The sequence below is a fragment of the Pogoniulus pusillus genome, chromosome 31 (assembly GCF_015220805.1).
Source record: "Pogoniulus pusillus isolate bPogPus1 chromosome 31, bPogPus1.pri, whole genome shotgun sequence".
Lineage (NCBI taxonomy): Eukaryota > Metazoa > Chordata > Aves > Piciformes > Lybiidae > Pogoniulus > Pogoniulus pusillus.
Window position 1 is genome coordinate 13,628,088 of NC_087294.1, and position 19,835 is coordinate 13,647,922.

At 47.5% G+C, this 19,835-nt stretch overlaps 2 protein-coding genes and 1 long non-coding RNA gene across 4 annotated transcripts; 2 read left to right on the forward strand and 1 right to left on the reverse strand.

Moving 5' to 3' along the window:
• Positions 1 to 395: 395 nt before the first annotated feature.
• LOC135189238 (uncharacterized) lies at positions 396 to 18,469 on the forward strand. Of its 2 annotated transcripts, none has more exons than XR_010307984.1 (3): positions 396 to 457; positions 3,975 to 4,094; positions 17,834 to 18,469. It is a non-coding gene; the product is annotated as an uncharacterized LOC135189238 (long non-coding RNA). The 2 variants fall into 2 exon arrangements; XR_010307985.1 differs by lacking the exon at positions 17,834 to 18,469 and adding an exon at positions 5,253 to 5,310.
• PNRC1 (proline rich nuclear receptor coactivator 1) lies at positions 11,193 to 13,602 on the reverse strand. Its single transcript, XM_064169180.1, has 2 exons — positions 13,180 to 13,602; positions 11,193 to 12,340 (listed from the first exon to the last, which is right to left on the reverse strand). The coding sequence occupies exons 1-2, from the start codon at positions 13,600 to 13,602 to the stop codon at positions 11,900 to 11,902; spliced, it is 864 nt and encodes a 287-aa protein (XP_064025250.1). The 3' UTR covers positions 11,193 to 11,899.
• BORCS6 (BLOC-1 related complex subunit 6) lies at positions 13,660 to 15,639 on the forward strand. The gene is given in 4 exon segments (XM_064169178.1): positions 13,660 to 13,779; positions 13,781 to 14,114; positions 14,117 to 14,158; positions 14,161 to 15,639. Coding segments are annotated over 4 exon segments (1,173 nt in total). The 3' UTR covers positions 14,838 to 15,639.
• Positions 18,470 to 19,835: the final 1,366 nt, after the last annotated feature.

The following is a 19,835-nucleotide window of genomic DNA, read 5'->3' on the forward strand; positions in this document are numbered from 1 at the left end:
AAACAGAGCCACGGTCAGGCCCTAGGTCTTTTATCCCCTTGGAGGAAGAAAGTATTTTACAGCTCTTACAGATCTTTTCAATCCATTGAGTCTTTGAAGTACTACTGCAGTTTGTTCACAGGGTCTGCTTCTGGGTTAAACAGACAGGAGATGACTACTCAGACAATTCAGGAGTCAAATTCCTGTTTTTAAATTCCATAGATGGAATTTCTTCTATCATATCAGTAAAGGGTTAACCCTCCTGGGGATGGTCTGAACCTGACCCCAGGTGCTCCTGACTCCTCCCTGGGGGTGGTCTGAACCTGGCCCCAGGTGTAGTGGTTAGCCCACTCCCACTTCCTGTCTAGACCCCTATAAAAAAACAGAGGACTCAGTGTTTTTCTTGCTCTTTGACCTGCCTGCCTCCTAACAGCATCCTGGTTCCTGATGCTCCTGCTTTTGGCCACCTTACCACATGGTGAGACAACCCCCTCCTGAATCTGCCTCCATCCATTGCCATCAATCTGGTTGTATATATATTTTGTACCTTGTTTCCCTTCTCTATATCATTTTTTGTAACTCCCCTTTCCTTAAATACCTTTTATTTATTGTTAAAGTTTTCCTTTTCACTTCCAAATTGAAGCAAGACTATTCTTTTCCCTCTTTACATCTAATTCCTTTCTTTCCAAAGGGGGGAGAGGGAAAGCATCCTAATAATGTATTGCTCTGTTAGATATGGTATGGTGTGGTCAGCAGAAGCAGGGAGGTCATTCTGCCCCTCTACTCTGCACTGGTTAGACCACACCTTGAGTACTGTGTTCAGTTCTGGGCCCCCCAATTTTGGAGGGACATTGAGATGCTTGAGCGTGTCCAGAGAAGGGCGACGAGGCTGGGGAGAGGCCTTGAGCACAGCCCTACGAGGAGAGGCTGAGGGAGCTGGGATTGTTCAGCCTGGAGAAGAGGAGGCTCAGGGGTGACCTTATTGCTGTCTACAACTACCTGAGGGGTGGTTGTGGCCAGGAGGAGGTTGCTCTCTTGTCTCAGGTGGCCAGCACCAGAATGAGAGGACACAGCCTCAGGCTATGCCAGGGGAAATTTAGGCTTGAGGTGAGGAGAAAGTTCTTCCCTGAGAGAGTCATTGGACACTGGAATGGGCTGCCCGGGGAGGTGGTGGAGTCGCCGTCCCTGGAGCTGTTCAAGGCAGGACTGGATGTGGCACTTGGTGCCATGGTCTGGCCTTGAGCTCTGTGGTAAAGGGTTGGACTTGATGATCTGTGAGGTCTCTTCCAACCTTGATGATACTGTGATACTGTGATATTTTGGCCTCCAGGAAGCTTAGACTAGAACCAACACAATAAAAATCATCTGACAGGCTCTAGTTTGTTTCTTATGAGTATGCTGCTGTGTGGATAGCAAAATTATGGCATGCTTGCAATCCACAGAAGATGTAAATGGATTACTTCTGTTAGGCATCAGGAATTTCTATTAAGTACTTTGTTGTGGATTTAATAGTACGAAGGAGCTATTGAGACAGCAAACCTGCAGCTTACTGTGTCTAATTGCAAATCTCTTTACCCTCAAAGCTCTTTTTGTTATTAATGGTTTCCAATCTGAAGTATAATACGTTGCATAATCATAAATGCACTTGTACTAAGTGTTGGCATTTTCCATAATGCCTTGGGAAATTCTGTTAAAGAGAGTAATTACTTTTGCTCTTGTTACTCAACAGATTTGTACCAATCATGCAAATATGAGCACAAGAAGCCTTATGGCTGTTCATTAATAATGGTTGTTTGCTTAATTGATTAATTTCAGAAGGAATGTTTGCAAAGCTATTCACAGTGGGAATACACAGAGCAGTAATGTTCTGGCAGCAGCAGTTATAAGGCACAATGATGCTTTTAGTCTTTATTTAATTTATGTGATACCACAAAGTTTAAATATACACTTGCAAAGTATGTTTGTACTCGACACAGGCTCCTGGGTTTAGTGCTGATGAGAATCACAGTCATTGAATCGATTATTGAATCATGGAATGGTCTGGGTTTGGAAGGGACCTCCAAAGGTCATCTGGTCCAACTTGCTCTGCAGCCAGCAGGGGTGTCTTCAGCTAGATCAGGTTGCCCACAGCTCTGTCCAGCCTTACCCCGAGTATTACTTCAGCATGAGGAGAGACTTCTTTAGAGTGAGGGTGGCAGAGCCCTGGGACAGGCTGCCCAGAGAGGTTGTGGAAGTCTCTTTCTCTGGAGACTTTCTGAAGCTTTGTGGATGCATTCCTGTGCCAGACTACTCTCAGTGATGCTGTCTTGACAGGGGGCTGGTCTGGATGATCTCTGAAGCTTCCTTGCATCCTCCTAATGTTTTGTGATTCTATATATGAATAATTCATGAGAGGCGTATAAGAGGGCTGGGGAGGGACTAATGACAAGGCCTTGTAATGACAGGATGAGGAGGAATGGGTTTAAACTGGCAGAGGGGAGGTTTAAACTGAATGTCAGGAAGAAGTTCTTTCCAGTGAGAGTGGTGAGACACTGGCACAGGTTGCCCGGGGAGGTTGTGGAGCACAGATGTGGCCTTAGCAGGGCAGAGTAGAGGGGCAGTAGAACCTCTCTCAACCTACTAACCCACCACAGATTGGTATTGACCTTCTTGGCCACCAGAGCACATTGCTGGCTCATGGTCAACCTTCCACCCACTAGGACTCCCCACATCCTTTCCCCCTTCACTGCCCTCCAGCAGGTCAGTCCCAGACCTGTTCTGATCCATGGGGTTATTCTTTCCTGGGCTCACTGCATTCTCCCCCATTCAGTTATACTCACCTCTAGTATTTCACTCCAAGAACTTCACTCAGTTGCTATAAATGTTACCTGATCAAACAAGCTCTTATGATCAGTCTCACTACATACAACACCTATGCAGAGCAAAAAAGAGTATTAAAAATATATGTTAAGGTGCAGGGTACGATGAGTCTGGAAACTTCTGTGGCTGTTCCATGGTAGCAGATGGCAGGGAGTGGCCTGCTTTGGAATAAATACATTTAAAAGAGAGAAGCTAAAGTAGCTCTGGCAAGGAGTAGCTCTGCTGGTACTGGGGAGCTGTGGTGGCTGTAGCATGCAGGGAGCTGACAATAGGGTGTCTTGAGGCTGCCAGCTGACTCCAGGGCCCAGGCATAATTAGTATGTGCTGGCTGTGCTGTAGCCTGCTCAATATGTGCTGGTAATATTAATCTGGGTTCCCTAGCAGCAGGTGCTTCTAACGTAAGCCTCTCCAGCATGATTACTTTGCAGATTGGCAGCAAGTCCAAGGTCTGAGTGACTCAAAAGAACAAAATTAAATTTCCAACCCTAGCAATGTCTCTTCTGGGTATTGATTCCACAAGCATCTCTTTTTACTTTTAGTAGATACTCAAGAAGAAATTGCTTCTCCAAAGAAAAGAATGCAGCTCAGTACTTTCAATAAGCATCACAGCCATAAAAGTATTTCTCAGACTTGTCCACTCTCCTTTTATACTTTGAGGCAAACACCACTGCTAACCTCAATGAGGAATGCTTGTTGAGTGACGTGGTTGTGAAACTCAGGGTACAGTGTGTATTCACTTGATTTCATGGACAGCTAAAGCAGAACTACTGTTTGCCAGCTGGCAAGCAGGATGAGATATCTGCAGCCTGCTGAGAATCCTGTTTCTAGAATCACAGACTTGTCAGGGTTGGAAGGGACCAAAAGGTTTGCCAAGTTCCAACCCCCTGTCATAGGCAGGGACACCTCACACTAGATCAGGTTGCTCAGAGCCACATTCACCCTGGCATTAAAAACCTTCAGGGATGAGGCTTCCATCACCTCCCTGGGCAACCTGTGCCAGTGTCTCATCACCTTTATGCTGAAGAACTTCTTCCTAACATCTAATCTAAATCTCCCCTCTCTCACAACATAACCATGGTGGCATCTTCTGAAACTGATTTCATATGGTGTGCATTTTTTGCACTTCTTTTCTCTAGGAAACATCCCTCTCAAACTTCAAATGTCTTCCCCTGGGTACTGCAGAAACCCTGGACAGGAGATCAATGCTCAGTGCCAGCACAGGAGACCTGTCTGAACATCGTGGCAGAGATCCCATGGTGAGAGAAACTTTATTTCATTCAGTATTACAAGAGATTGAATCACTAATGAAACTTTAGCCTCATGGCTAAGATGGCTCTAAATTTTAATGTGTTACATCTTTCCTTTGCTTTCATCTCCTGCGTCTTGCATTGCTCATCCAGGGATATTTGGGTTGCATGCAGGGTGTAAAAAAAGGTCTTATGAAATGACTTTGAATGCAGGCCTAGATTCACAAAAATATGTCAGCACCTGATTTATTCTGAGGAGGTGGTAGGAGTAATATAGCCTCTTAAATGTTTTCTTCTATTTACACTGCTGATGACAGCACTTGACTCACAGCAAGTGCTTTTTATTCTTTGTGCAACTCATTTTGTAGCACAAATCTGGAGCTGTCAGACTGCAGAAATTTGAATGCAAAGAAGCTATTGTTAGATATAAAAAATGGTGTTCTGTGGTACATTGATATGAGAGCAAACTACTTTAAAAAGCATTAAAAATAGATTTCAGAGTGGAAATACTGGACAAGAATCGACCAGATTGGAAGAGATTTCCAAGCTCATCCAGTCCAACCTAGCACCCAGCCCTATCCAATCAACCAGACCATGGCACTAAGTGCCTCATCCAGGCTTTGCTTCAACACCTCCAGGGACAAGGACTCCACCACCTCCCTGGGCAGCCCATTCCAATGCCAATCTCTCTCTCTGCCAACAACTCCCTCCTAACATCCAGCCTAGACCTCCCCTGGCACAGCTTGAGACTGTGTCCCCTTGTTCTGTTGCTGGTTGCCTGGCAGAAGAGACCAACCCCTACCTGGCTACAGCCTCCCTTCAGGTAGTTGTCCTTCCAGTATCTGAAGTGGGCCACAAGAAAGCTGGGGAGGTACTTTTTAGAGTATCAGGTAGTGATAGGACTGGGGGGGTAACAGGCCCAAGCTAGAGGAGGGGAGATTCAGATTGGACATTAGGAAGTTCTTCAGCATGAGGGTGGTGAGACAATGGCACAGGTTGCCCAAGGAGATAGATATTGGAAGCCTCATCCCTGGAGATATTTAAGTCCAGGCTGGATGTAGCTCTGAGCAACCTGATCTAGTGTGAGGTGTCCTTGCCCAGGGCAGGGAGCTTGGAGCTAGATGATCCTTGAGGTCCCTTCCAACCCTGACAATTCTTCGATTCTAGGATACTTTGTCATGCAAGTTTGCAACTGAAGCTGAAATCCAACAGGACTGAAAAGGTTTGCAATTTATTACAAATGTTTTAAAACAAGATTTTGAAGGAGAGGTGGAAAAGCATCAGACTTTATAGCACTCTGTAGGAGCCAGGTAAATGATATCTATTGCCTCTATGCCAATAGTTACATGTTAGTGCTGCCAATGACAGGTATCAGCCTAGGCAAACTTGTGAAATTCTGAGAAACACAATCATTGATAATCTCCTCCAAACCTGTAACAAGTAGTTGTCAGAAATGAACATTCCTCTCTCTCTTTGCTGACTGTTGAGGCTGAGGTTAGACAGAGACATGTCCCCTATGGGGACAGGCTGTGAGAGTTGGGGCTGTTCAGCCTGGAGAAAAAAAGGCTCTTAGGAGACCTTAGAGCAGCCTTCCAGTACCTGAAGTGGGGCTACAAGAAAGCCAAGAGGGAACTTTTACAAGGGCTTATAGTGACAGGATGAGAGTGAATGGCTTTAAGCTTGAGGAGGGGAGATTTAGACTGGGTATTAGGAAGGAATTCTTTACAGTGAGGGTGGTGAGACACTGGAACAGGTTGCCCAGGAAGGTTGTGCATGCTCCCTCCCTGGAGGTGTTCAAGGCCAGGTTGGATGAAGAGCAACCTTGAGCAGCCTGGGCTAATGGAGGGTGTCCCTGCCCATGGTTGGGGGAGTTGGGACTAAATGATCTTTAAAGTCCCTTCCAATCTAAACCATTCTATGAATCTATCTTTTAGGTCCTGAATTTCTGGTATATTCTATGATAAAAAAACAGGATAGACAGCAACCACATACAGTTTTACTCCTAGTTACCAGCTATTTCCTCCAGTTTCTAAGTTCACAAGAGGAAATACAACCTTCTATATTTTTAAAACCCTAGGGACACAGTAATTAATATCTCCTAATTTTATGTTGGACAAAATACACTGGCAGAAGTACAGCAGATGTTTTCTTTCAGAGATGAAGGTTTCCTGCCTAACCCATTCTTAGTCTTCCAGCTGCCTTTGTGATAGCTGAAGAAAAACAAACCCATGAGCTTCTGGTTTTGTTTTCTTCTATTATTTCTTATTTCCTATCTTCTCTGTGTTCTGTGCAATAATGCAACAATATTTTTACCTAATGAATTACTGCCTGATGTTCACTTCAATATATGACACTGAGCCACAGATTCAGCTGCTGCTGGCTGAGCTTCTCCCCTGCAGAGCTTCTCCATCTGCAGAGTTTTCCCCCAGAACTGCCTGATGACATCCCACAGATTATTCTGACTCACTGGGATCTCACAAAGCCTCTGCCTAATGCAGGTATTAGCAACAGCAGGTATTAGCAGTGGACATCAACTCGGTGAAGCAACAGGGTAAAGCAGAGAGGGAATTTTTCAGAGTGGTTGTGTCTGCATGACAACTAATGAAAAATGAATCTAGCAAAGGGTTGCTGTAATCTGTTTACATAACTCACTTAAAATTAACTTGCAATTAGACCCTTGCCAGGAATTACGCAGTGATTATACTGTCCAGCTGCCTAATACAAGTATGACTTCTAGGCAAGGCTGTGATGAGGAGTGGTGGTCTGCTGCTCCCAAACCATCTTCTTTCAAGGCCACCCCTGTGAAATGCCACAGCAAAGCCATCAGAAGGAACTCAACCTGTTCCCTATGAGGCCTTGGAACTGGGCTTTCCCTGAAGAATCACAGAATTGTCAGGGTTGGAAGGGACCTCAAGGATCATCAAGTTCCAACACCCCTGCCATGGGCAGGGACACCTCATGCTAGATCAGGCTGCTCAGAGCCACATCCAGCCTGGCATTAAAAACCTCCAGGGATGAGGCTTCCATCACCTCCCTGGGCAATCTGTTCCAGTGTCTCATCACCCTTATGCTGAAGAACATTTTCCCTAACATATAATCTAAATCTCTCCTCCTCTAGCTTGGATCCACTCCCCCAAGTCCTATCACTACCTGACATCCCAAAAGGTCCCTCCCCAGCTTTCTTGTAGCCCACTTCAGATACTGGAAAGCCACAAGAAGGCCTCCTGGGAGCCTTCTCTTCTCCAAAGTAATTTGAACCTTTACTTCAAGTAATATCCATGTATCTCCTTAAAACTATACAGATAGTTTAAAGACAACTGCCTGGCACTTGTGTCTGTTAAAGCAAACGTAGCAGTGTTCTGTATCACACACACACGATGCATTTCGTTGCTGCTATCAGTACTAGTGTCATTTCTGAACTTTTCCTCAATTATTTTCTTTCCTCATAATTTCTCTGGAAGAGAACCAATAAGTCATTGAATGTGCTTCTGGCTACTAGTGGGTGTGTAAAATGTTGTTTGTATTTCTGGCACAAAATGGACTTGGGAGCAGGAAATTAAGGAAAGGCGGAGACTTGCTAGATGTCCGTAAAAGATAAGGCCAGGGAAGCTGCCTGTAACTGAGGAAGATAACATGGAGAAAGCTTTCTAACTGAACAAACAGCTTCTTCCTTTGGCTATCACAAATTTGCTTTCTGCTCCTTTACCTTTTTCAGTATGTTAACCCTGCCCAGAAGGAACACAAAGTCCTTCATCTTGCTTACTAACTCTGCCACGATGCCTGCAAGATGAATACCAATGCCATGAGGGGAGCTGCAGGTCTCCATTTGCAGAGTTTATGCAATGTTTGGAGATATTGAAAGTGCCTCTGATACTCTAGAAAAATCACTTTGTAAGGCTAGCTGTATTAAAGCCTAGTACAAGCAGTAGTCCCCAGTACCTGACTGTAAACATAATCCAGGCTGGAGGGGACCTCAGGAGTCCTCCACTCCATCATCCTGCTCACAGCAGGGTCAGACTGGGTTACTCATGGCCAGTGCTGATCATCTGAAATGAAGCCTGTAAAGGGTTTGATCTCAGGACCATAGAATGTTAGAGGTTGGAGGGGAGCTCCAGAGATCATTCAGTCCAACCCCTCTGCCAAGGCAGCATCACCCAGGGTAGTCCACACAGGAATGCATCCAGGTGGGCTTTGAAAGTCTCCAGAGAAGGAGACTCCACAACCTCTCTGGGCAGCCTGTTCCAGGGCTCTGTCACCCTCACTGTATAGAAGTTTCTCCTCATACAGAGGTAAAAGCTTCTGTGTTTCAGTTTGTAGCTGTTGGTCCTTGTCTTATTCCTGCAGACCACTGAAAAGAGATTGAGAATGTCCTTATTTTCCAGGCCACCCTGCTGAAGTGCATATTGCATGTAGGTCTGGTTTTGTAACCCTGCCCATTGCTCAGGGAAGGACTCAATCCAGAGATACTAAGATTTAAACATGAAACAGGCCCTGCTCTTCTGCCAGATCACAGCAGGACCTGTGATCCTGACAGAGATGTAAGCTAACTAAGCTTCTTTCCTCACTGCTTGGAAAGGCTGGCTGAACACCATTATCTTATCCTTAAAATACAGCCCAACAAAGTATGGAAACTTCTGAATTTCCAAGACTCTACAAATCTTATACAACAGCCTTGAAAGAATTGGCTGAGTTGCTGAGAATTACTGGCGCTTACTTTAATGAATTCTGTCATCCCCAGGGACAAGTCAGCAAAACAGGGTAGAAACTGAGCAATATTACATCAGCAGATTTTATGTAGGGTCAGAATTGGCATTCGGGCTAGGCCATTTGATGCCAGCTCAAATGGGTAAGGAGGAAAACAGGCTGAAGGTAACAGAGGTAATCATCACGGAGAAAAGAGTATTTCCTTTTAAATCATGCCAATGTGTACAGCTGATGGAAACCAGCTCTTGTCAAGCTGGTTATCAGGATTCAACTCTGTCACAGGTTCAGCTGACAAAACTAACCACTGCCCAGAGCTACAGTGAACTGCTAAAGGTGATTTCCTTTGTGCTTGACAACATCCAGGCAAAAGGGAGGAAAAATAAAGGTGCAACCATGGGTGAACAGAGCATACCCCTAATAGAGCAGGACTCATGGTCTGTCATCCTTAGGGAGACTGCTACAATTTGTCTTTGCTCTAATATTTATTTTGTAATTCCTGTGTTTTGTTAATTTTTAAAGACAAGCTAGGATGCACTGAATTATGGATTACTTAGATTAGGCAGCAAACTGGGCTGCTGAAGCTGTGCTTTTACCCTGAGCATGTACCTTTGTCAAGTAACACAGCCTCATGAACATGGGTCTCTCAGGTGGGCCAGAAATTTTCTATGAGCTTAGTTTAGAACAAAAAAATAGCCTAATAACATTATAATGATAAAAAAAACACCCAACTGTTAACTACATAGTTGCATTCTATAAATAGAGCAAAGAAAATCTCCCTCTGTTTTTGGCTGGTCTCAGTTCAGGGCTGCGTTAACCAACACTGCCAATTCACATGCAGGGAACAAAGTGATTTGCTGTCTCGGAAGCAGCAGTGCAAGTGGCATGGAAAGCAGCTGATGCTGCTCACACCCAAGCTCTGAAAAACACCCTTCAAGCTGAGGAGCCACCTCAGCTGCAACCCTGCTGCTAGCATATTCTTCCTGTCCATCTTTCTTGTACACTTAGTGCTCAGAGACCTTTTTTTTCCCTCCAGTGGAGCTGAAATTTTTAAACTGTATTTTTCAATCTCATGTAAATTTCACCCAGTTCTTGCTTTAGTGATCTTACTTAAATACCAGATCAGTAAAATAACTGCAAATCTGTGTTATCTCCTCAGCATGCCTGCCTAGTCTACAGTCTAAATCCTTAACAACTTTAGATCAGAGATATAATTTCCAACACAGCTATCAGCAAGAGAAGAATCTGGTGAAAAATACACTAAGTTTAACTTGCCCAATTCATACCTTTGTGGTCGTTGCTACTTCACCCTCAGCTAGTTTAAAAACCATTTCCCATAGTTAAGAGGCCTGACTTTGAATATGCAATTACTCAGTTTTCTTGAAATCTGGGTTTTCTAGAAATAAAGGAACTCAAAATGAACTACCACAAAAGAAACACCTTAAAACACAAGGAGTGGGTTATTGAATCTCTCAGTTATTTGCACAGTTAAAGGCTGAGGACACACTGGAAGGCAATTAAGTAGTTTAAAACATAGAATTGTCAGGAGTGGAGGGGACCTCAAGGATCATCTGGCTCTAAACCCCCCTGCCATGGGCAGGGTCACCTCACACTAGATCAGGTTGCTCAGAGCCACATCCAGCCTGGCCATAAAAATCATCTAGGGATGAGGTTTCACCATCTCCCTGGGCAACCTGTGCCAGTGTCTCACCACCCTCATGGTGAAGAACTTCCTATCATCAAATCTGAGTCTATCCACTTCTAGTTTAGCTCCATTCCTCCCATTCCAATCATTACCTGACATCCCACCTCATGGTGAAGAACTTAAAATCATAGAATGATGTAATCAACCAGGTTGGAAGAGATTTCCAGGATCATCCAGTCCAACCTAGCACCCAGGCCTTTCCAATCAACTAGACCATGGCACTAAGTGCCTCATCCAGGCTTTTCTTGAACACCTCCAGGAATGGTGACCCCACCATCTCCCTGGGCAGCCCATTCCAATGCCAATCACTCTCTCTGGGAAGAACTTCCTCCTAGCATCCAGCCTAGACCTCCCCTGGCACAACTTGAGACTGTGTCCCCTTATTCTGTGTCTGGGTGCCTGGCAGAAGAGCCCAACCCCACCTGGCTCCAGCCTCCCATCAGGTAGCTGCAGACAGAAATGAGCTCTGCCCTGAGCCTCCTCTTCTGCAGGCTGCACACCCCCAGCTCCCTCAGCCTCTCCTCACAGGGCTGTGCTCCAGTCCTTTCACCAGCTTTGTTGCCCTTCTCTGGACACCTTCCAGCACCTCAACATCTCTCTTGAATCTTCTTCCTAACATGCAGGCTGAATCTACCCACTTCTAGTTTTGCTTGCACAAACTTGAATCAACAGACACACACAAAAGCAAAACAGAGACGTGATTAAGGGGAGGCCAAATTGTTTATTTAATTTTTTAGTGACCAATTGGATTGTTGGCAGAAAGCTCTGCTCTTAGGGTTTGGTTTTTTTTTTAACTAAATCAGCAGTGCTCCAATCGATGGGTTGGAATTTCACTCAAATTCCAGTTCATTTGAAATGCAAACAGATGAATTCCAGATAAACAGTTTCCAGAGCAGAGGAGAAAACTTCACATTTGTATGAGAATTCCACTTTTGTCTTTTGCTGGGACACAAGAATGTAAAAACTATTGTCAGTAGTGCATGAATAAAACATTCACATTTGATCTGGAACCTCGAAATCAGAAAGCTGTACTCTCCTTCCAAAATTTTCATTACCTTGTGCAAACCAAGTCAAGTCTTCACATGTCAAGCACACACTTAACATTGTCCATGTTTTTATATACAAGACATCTACCATTCAGGCAGTGCAAAATACATCCTTTCATAACAAAACTAAAATGTACCTCTCAAAGTATGAACAAGAATATACACATAATACATGATGTACACTATTTACACAACCATAAAAAATATAATACAAGGGTTTTTTGTTGTTGTTGTTGGGTTTAGATGTGGGTTGGTTGGTTTGTTTTTAAGACTTGACAAGTCTCTTGCAATTTTGTTGCAACAAGGCATGTTTCAAAAGTTTCCTGGATGGAGGATTTGCTTTGCCAAAGAGCTCTAGGAAACTATGCTTGAACTTTTAGGAGAGTTTTCAAATGGACTGCCATCAACTCCCTGTTTTGGTCAGAGGGTTCAGCTGTGCCACCCACCCAGTGGCTGGGAGGCTTTGGAAGGACACTGGGCGACGGTGGGTCGCTGAATTTTGCCCCAGCGTAATTCTCTTTTTGGCTCACTTCAGTTAGGGTGATAGGTTTCTTCGACTTGGCATTTCTGCAGTTCTCTGTGTTTTTAAGTGGCTTTTTCTCCTGTTTCTGAATTATTTCTGGCGGTACAGAATCTTGCCAAAAGTTCTCTGTCTTTTTTGTGGTGGTGATCTTTGTCAGCGGCGCGCTACACTTACTCTTCTGCCTGTTCATCTTTGGTTGTTCACAGAGATGTAAGCTGTGAACGGGCTGGCTGTAGGGGACGGCAGCCTTCTCAGACTTTCCCATCTTGCTCTTTAAGAACTGCAAGATAAAAGAGTTCAGGTCAAAAGAGTTCAGTCTCAAGCTGTGCCGGGGAAAGTCTAGGCTGGATGTTAGGAGGAAGTTGTTGGCAGAGTGATTGGCACTGGAATGGGTTGCCCAGGGTGGTGATGGAGGCACCGTCCCTGGAGGTCTTCGAGACTGGATGAGGCACTTAGTGCCATGGTCTAGTTGACTGGACAGTGCTGGGGGAAAGGTTGGACTCGATGAGCTTGGAGCTCTCTTCCAACCTGCCTGATTCTATTAACTTCTCGCGCTCAAAAGCGGTGTCCCCGGCACCGCACTACCATCACCGACTCATCGGCGCCGTCTCGAGTTTGTACCGCCGCGGCTGGCTCGGGCGCAGCGCTGGGGTGGGGGCCGTGGCGGCGGTCGGGGGGCGCTGTGGCGGCGGTCCGGGGGCGCCGCGCTCCAGCGCTCGTCCCGCGCCCGCCGCCCCCCGGCCGCCATGGGGCGCTGCGCCCCGCGCACGTCTCGCCTGCGCGCGCAGGGGCGGCTGGCGCGCGGCCAGCGGTCTAAATGCGGCTGTTGCTGGGCGCAGCGGCGAGCGCTGATTGGTGGCGCCGGCGGCCAATCGCCGCCCTCCACAGCCCTCCCTTCCACACCCCCCACACCCCCTCCCTCCAGCTCCGCGCGAGCGGGCGTAACGGAAACTCTGCCGCCGCCCTCCCACCGCCCCTCCGTACGCACACAGGGGGCCATGGGGGGGGGATTCGCTCGCTACCCCTTTCCCCCTCCAGCGGACTCTGTCGGTGCCAGAGTGCGGGGTTCAGGAGGCCGGAGGAGAATAAGTGATCAAAGTAGCGGAGCGCAGTCTTTACCTCCTTCCTGAGGGGTTTGCTGGGCGCAAGTCTCGACGGGGTGGGCGGCTCCTCCGGGGCGACCATTCCTGTGCCGGGGGCAGCTGAAGCTGTTGGCGTAGGATGAGCGCGAAGCTCGCCTGACCCGTGCGCTCCCAATGGGGTCCTTCTCCCCAGGCCGGTGCGATGTTGTTGATACTGTTGGTAGCGGCTGGGCAGGAGCCCCGCGGGGCTGGGCCGGACCTTTCCCTTCTTCCGACGGACCCTTTTCAGTGTGGGCCTCGCACTGCCCCCCGGGCCTGCCAGGCAGCAGCTAGGCTGGTTCTCACAGTTGCTGTCCCCTCGCCTGAGGCGCTGGAGAAAAGTAGAGGGCAGCCGCCGGGGGTCTTCGGTGCCTGCCGAGATCCGAGCTAGGAAGGGCGGCGGCGCCGTCGTGGTGACCATGGTGGGATGTGGGTACCCAGAACTGTGCCGGGAACAGGGGTCGAGCCTAGGTAGGGAATGTGCGGGTCGGGTTGCTGGGGAGTGTCTGCCCTGGCTTTGTGGGCTGAGATGGTGGCGCAATGGGATCCGCTGCTAGGAGAACATGGCGGGGGAGTGAGAGGACCAGCCAGCAGCGCCCCGTTGTTGTTACCCGAGTGGGGCACACCCCCTTCCTCCCTCCCGCCAATCGCCGTGCGAGGATGGCGCAAGTCGCACGCCCCCCTGCCAGCAACAGCCAACCGCGGAGGAACGGAGACCTCCCTGGCCCCGCCTCTGCCAATCAGAGGCGACACAAACACATGGGGCCACGCCTGTTTCCGCAGGCCACCCAATCAGGGCAGATGCAAGCAGTGGCCACGCCCCAGTCTCCGAGTCACGGGCCTGCAGTGCGAGGCGAGAGGGCGGTTCCCCGTGCGAGAGAAGGTGGCCAATCAGGAGGCACACAAACAGCCGTGGTCACGCCCCGTGCGCACGGCAGCCAATCGCGGAGGACGTAAACAGGCGGCGGCTCGCCCCCGGTGGGCGGTGCTGTGCCGGTGGGCTGGCACGCGTCGCCCGTCATGGAGGAGCCGGCAGTGCGGCCCGTGGCGGCCGTTGGGCTCTCCGCCGCGGAGGAGGAGGGACCTGGCTGTGAGTTGGAGGGGCGGAGGCGGGACGAGCGGAGCCTGGAAGCGCTGAGCCTGGCCGCCAGCGGTGGGGCAGCGGCGGGGCGGCAGCTGCTGGAGGGGCGGCGGGCGACGCTGGCGAGCGCCCTGGAGCTGGAGGGGACGGTGCTGCGCGAAGGGCGCCTCACTCAGTTCGTAGCCAACAACCTGGAGCGGCGGATCCGGCTGAGCGGTGCCCCGCGGGGCGAGGCGGCCGCGGGAGGCGGTAGCTCCATCCCTGCCATCGATCCGGGGGCGCTGCAGGACGTGGTGGCCCTGGCAGGGCAGGTGGCGGCGCAAGTGGACGAGCTGCTGCGCAACGTGCACTGCGGCCTGCAGGCCTTGACGGCGCTCAGCGTCGGCTGCATCCAGACCTACCGCGACGGGGTGGAGAGCCTGGGTGAGGCGGCCGACCTCAGCATCCGCGCCATGTACGCGCTGGTAGCGCGCTGCGAGGAGCTGGACCGTGCCATGCAGCCAGTGCCCGCCTTGGCCAAGCGCATCCGTGACATGAAGGGCACCCTGGAGCGGCTGGAGGGGCTCTGCAAGTAGCGCTGCCCTTCTCGCTGTCAGCTGGATGCCGAGTCGAGGCTGATAAAAACGGGGCCCTGCCGACGCCCTTGCTGTACCAGCAGCGCTCCCACTGGGCCTTCGCCGCGTTCTAGAGGGCAGCTTGGACGCCCCGCCGTGCCAGGCTTCCCGCCGGGGCTGCTGCTGCGCTTCCTCCAGTAGACCCGTCCGAGGGGCCCGCACACGGTGTCGTGTTCAGCAGGCCGTCTATACGTCCTTCCTCTCTGTACCCTTCTATCTGACTAGCCGAGATTTGTGGCCGGTTCGCTGGTATTAATCCAGAGGAAATGTTTGCAGCAGCTGCAAGAGAAGGTCCCAGTTGCAAGCGCGGGGTAAATGGCAGACGGTGCTTTTTAGCCTCAGCTCCATTGAAAGAAACTGGGTTCCACATGCCTTATGCTTTCTATTTATTGAGGGCTAGGAAGAAAGAACTAACCAAAATTTATTTAAAAGCAGCTGATAATACTTTTTTTGTTTGTTTGTTTGTTTTTAAACCCGATTCGAAATTGTTGTGAGCAGTGAGTTGATGCTTACAGGCATACATGTTTATATGTAGCTAACTTGGTGCCTGACAAGCAGTTCTCACCTCTGCCGTTCTGGCAAAGAAACACAGAACGCTGCTGTCTCTTGCAGGACACAGTTCTATGAGAAGAGCAAATTTAATATATATATATGAGAGACACTTGCTTTCTGACAACAGTATAAAATCCATAGTATAAAATTGAGGTTCAGATAAGAACAAATCTATATACAAAGTTCTAAATAAAAGCCTTCAGATAAAGTATGCTTTGCCTCTGTTAATCTCTACAGTTCCCACACAGAAAGAGTTTAAATGGCATCACTCTGAAATCTTCTTGGGATTGGGTTGTGGTTTTCCTTTCAGTTTGGGAAAATCTCTTAATGAGATGGGGAACATGAATGTGTGATGTATTACATAGATGCCCTAAAACAAGTTCTTTGGGAGAATTTGTTTGTCTAACTTCAAGCTTCTGTATGTGTATCATGATTCAGAAGTGATTTTGCTTTATCAAAGTATTTCCTCAGGGGCCTGAGAGTAGCTGAATGCTCACTATGGTTCCTGTGCAGCCAGCCTCTCTGATGATGCTCTTGATCCATTTAGGTCACAGATGCCCTCGTAACAAGATGTCAGCAGAGAAATTTTCACTGTGATCTTTCTTTTGTGTAATGGTGTCTTATGCATGTGCAGCCAGTGACCAGTGGCTCCTAAAAACCTTGAGGCAGTGGTAGCAAGGAATAAGTCCTGTAACAGTTGAGGAGCAGATAGTTTATGATGAGTGCAGCTGCTACCCCATCATCATCTCATTGACAAGTGAGGGTCAGATGCTGTGGTGCATTGTGTTTCTGCATGTAGACAATACTGAATTGTAACTAAAATTTGGTTTTATGCCACCCTAGTTTGCATAATGCAAACTCTGGACTGGTTTGGGCTTCTCAACATAGCTATGCCTTTTCTTCATCCCAAGGGCATTACTTCATGTGTGGCCTAGCAATGGGAGAAGTCCAGAAGTGGGCTGTGCTCTTTGTGGTGTTTTCTGGGCAACAGCTGTGTTTCTAGAAAGGAACAAGAGGACATAGCAGAGAGAAAATGAACTTAACTGCCCTGCTCAGTAAAGTTTTCTGAACACCACAGCAGCAGCTGTACTCATAATAGTTTGGGGCTTGTCTATCATGGAGATGAAGTACTTCAGCCCAGTAGGTTTTGTGTATGTCAAGAGAGAAACCAAAGTTTGATCTTGCCTAACTTGTGACCATCGTTGAACTGTACAGAGAATACCTGTGAGGTTATTTGTGGAGCCACACATGTGCAGCTAAGCTCTCTTCATCCAGGCTCAAGTGAAACCTTCAGAGTGTACCTAAGTGCACTGCTGGTTTCATTTGCAGTCACCTCCAGTCACTGCTAATTCCCTGCCAGAATTGTCAAATCTGTAGAATAAAATCATTACTTCTGTGTTTTCTTTACTTGTTAGTGGTTAGTTGTTGCTGAAGTGTTTCACTTCTTAATTATTGCTTTTCTTGGTGGAATAATTTCAAAGCTAATTTAAACTCTGCTGCATCTGCACAGAGACCCAATAATGCCATTGCAGAGCCAGTTTCAGTCTAGGTCCTGGGGCAGTAATTTCTGACAGTGATGTCGTTCATGTGATGGAAAAAGGCATGACTAGTGAATTATGAGCACAAAGGAAGCAGTAATTATACTGCTTGGGTTTATTTTTTCATGTCAGTCTGGAAGCCTCATCTCGTTTGAAGGAGAGACTTGGCTGAGCTCTGTGAAGTGGCTGCCGTGCCCAGACGTCTGATGGAGCATTTGGAACCTACAGGGCAGGCATGGCCATAGCAATGCAAGCCTGTTCTGTGCTACCACAGTCAATATTGATCTGGTATCACATAGCTGTTAGGGTTTCCAGCCTCTCCTCTCTATACTGGCCTCCATTGCTGCAGGAATGCTGACACTTGCCAGTGTCTGCATCAGTGCATTTCTGGTGCCAGCCCTGCACTTAATGTTCCATGTGAACTGCTTGTGAGCTACATGCATCTGAGTGAGCTTGGGGCTTCTGCAGACAGAGACTTTTGCATTACCTTTTTAATGCCAGTCTAGGCTTTGTGTATATTCTATGTTAATTCTGGCACTTTCCAACTTTAGGATGTTGATCATGAAGGTTTCAGGTGCCCAGGGAGGTGGTGGAGTTGCTGTTCTTGGAGGTGTTCAAGAAAAGCCTGGATGAGGCACATAGTGCCATGGTCTGGTTGATTGGATAGGGCTGGGTGCTAGGTTGGCCTGGATGATCTTGGAGGTCTCTTCCAACTTGGTTGATTCTGTGATTCTATTCTTTCAGCCTTCTGCCTGAGTGAGCAGAGGAAAAGCATGTTTGGGTTTGCCCAGACCTTCAGCTGTATTTGCTTACCTTTTATTGCTTAGTCACTGAGTTTTACAGTTGGTCTTATTTTCCTTTCCTCAGCAGCTGCCAAGTGAACTTTGTAACAGACCAGGCAAGGTCAAAGAAAACCAACAAAATGACGTGCAGGGCACTAAGCAGTGCCAGGTACAGGATCAGCTGTGCACCGGGAATCGCTCCCCTGCTCTGATAACCACCAGTGACAATGGTAGGAATTAGGTTACCTCAATAATATTTCTTCAGGACAAGTGTCAGATCTGACTGAGGAAATCTGTTTTCTTGTGGTGTGGTTGGTTCTGCCTTGATCAGGGCTTTTTGTTCCCTTCCTGTGAGGATTTATATTCACTGACTCTGAAATATTTCCATGTCCATGCTATTTAAAGGACGTTTTCCCATGAACACCTTACTGTAGCTGCAAAAAACCCACTCAACCAACCCAAAGGAGGAATGAACATCACTGACATTTTACTTTTAAGGTTGATTGGTTGGTTTGGTTTTTTTTTCAGTGTTATTTAATTGCATCAGGTATTAAGTAAGAAAATATATCCACCTTTTTTTGGGGTGTGCATGTCTTGCTGCCAGACAGACATTGAAATACAGAAGTCATTTGGTTGGAATGTCCAAATTTAAGGTGGTAGATTTGCCAGTGAGTAAGGTCTGGCCTGAGTTATGGGTATGAGGAACAGTCTGAGTTCAAACCAAGAGCATTAAAGACAGAACTACTTTGAAATGGTTTCAGGTAGTGTGGCTGTACTGCCAGAAGACAAAATACTTCATTTTAAAGCTTAAAAATTATTGTCAGCTTTCCAGAGGAGTTAGTAGATCAGCTCCTGTAGTCAACTGTATTAGCTGAAAAGTCTTCAAGATAAAGACCTCTTTCCACAAGTGTCATCTAACATAATACAGCTTCTTGCTATCATGCCATGCTACCTCATTCTGATGAATACCTGGGGAAAAAAGTCTTTATAAGATCAGCAAATTGTTGCTCTGGTTGCTAGGAAGCTGCTTTAAGAAAAGGACATTCCTATAAAAATCAAGTTAGTAGGTTTTTGTGAATATTGTCTCCTCTTTTGGCCCCACCATAACCCCATCCAGGAAACATAGTCTGAATCCTCCAACTGTGCATGTAAGAGCACCCAGCAAAGACAGAGGCTGATGACATTTCTCCTTTAGGAAACTTAATGCAGTTATTGCATCAGAGGCAGGGACTGAAACTCATCTGGGTCTCACATTTGCTGCTCCAGCTTGGTGCTTGGGGAAAGCTTTTGTCATTACTCTCTGCTGATCAGAACTCAAAAAGTAGGCATGTGGTCAATGGGCTTAGGTTCTGAGCTTCCACCTTGGAAGTCAAGATCTTCCTGCCCCCTGTTACAACAGCAGCATTATGCATTTGTAGTGTAGTAGGATAAAAAAATGAGAATCAATTTCAAACCTTTCTGCAGTTCTGATTTCCTCCTACTATTGATACACATTAGGAGTAATGCAAAAACCAAACCAGAACAACACCCCCCCAACCCTCCTACTGCAAAGACTGCTAATTGATCCTCTTCCCAAATCTGAGAGGAGGTGAGGAGGTGGCAGTTTCATAAATAACAGTTATGGCTTGAGGGTAGTGTGTTGAGATAGTGCTCTCAGGAGTGCTGAATCTGAGTTCAGTGCCCCTCACTTTAAGAAAGATGTTGAGATACTCAAATGTGTCCAGAGAAGGGCACCAAGGCTGGTGAGGGGGGCTGGAGCACAGCTCTGTGAGAAACAGCTGGGGGTGGTTAGCCTGGAGAAGAGGCTCAGGGGAGACTGCCACCTCCCTGGGCAGCCTGTTCCAATGCCTCACCACTCTCAGTACTGATATTGTTCCTAATATTCAATATAAACATCCCCATGCACAACTTGAGCCCATTTCTTTTAATCTTTTCCTTTCATTCCACGTGAAGGGCACCTGAGGGAGCTGGGGGTGTGCAGCCTGGAGAAGAGGAGGCTCAAGGCAGAGCTCATTGCTCTCTACAACTGCCTGAAAGGAGGTTGTCGCCAGGTGGGGTTGGTCTCTTCTCCCAGACAAGCAGTGACA

Coding starts and splice junctions, on each gene's coding strand:
- PNRC1 (XM_064169180.1), bottom strand. CDS start 13,602: ATGGTCACCACGACGGCGCCGCCGCCCTTCCTAGCTCGGATCTCGGCA. Junction 12,341..13,179: donor GCAAACCCCTCAGGAAGGAG/GTAAAGACTGCG, acceptor TTTATCTTGCAG/TTCTTAAAGAGCAAGATGGG.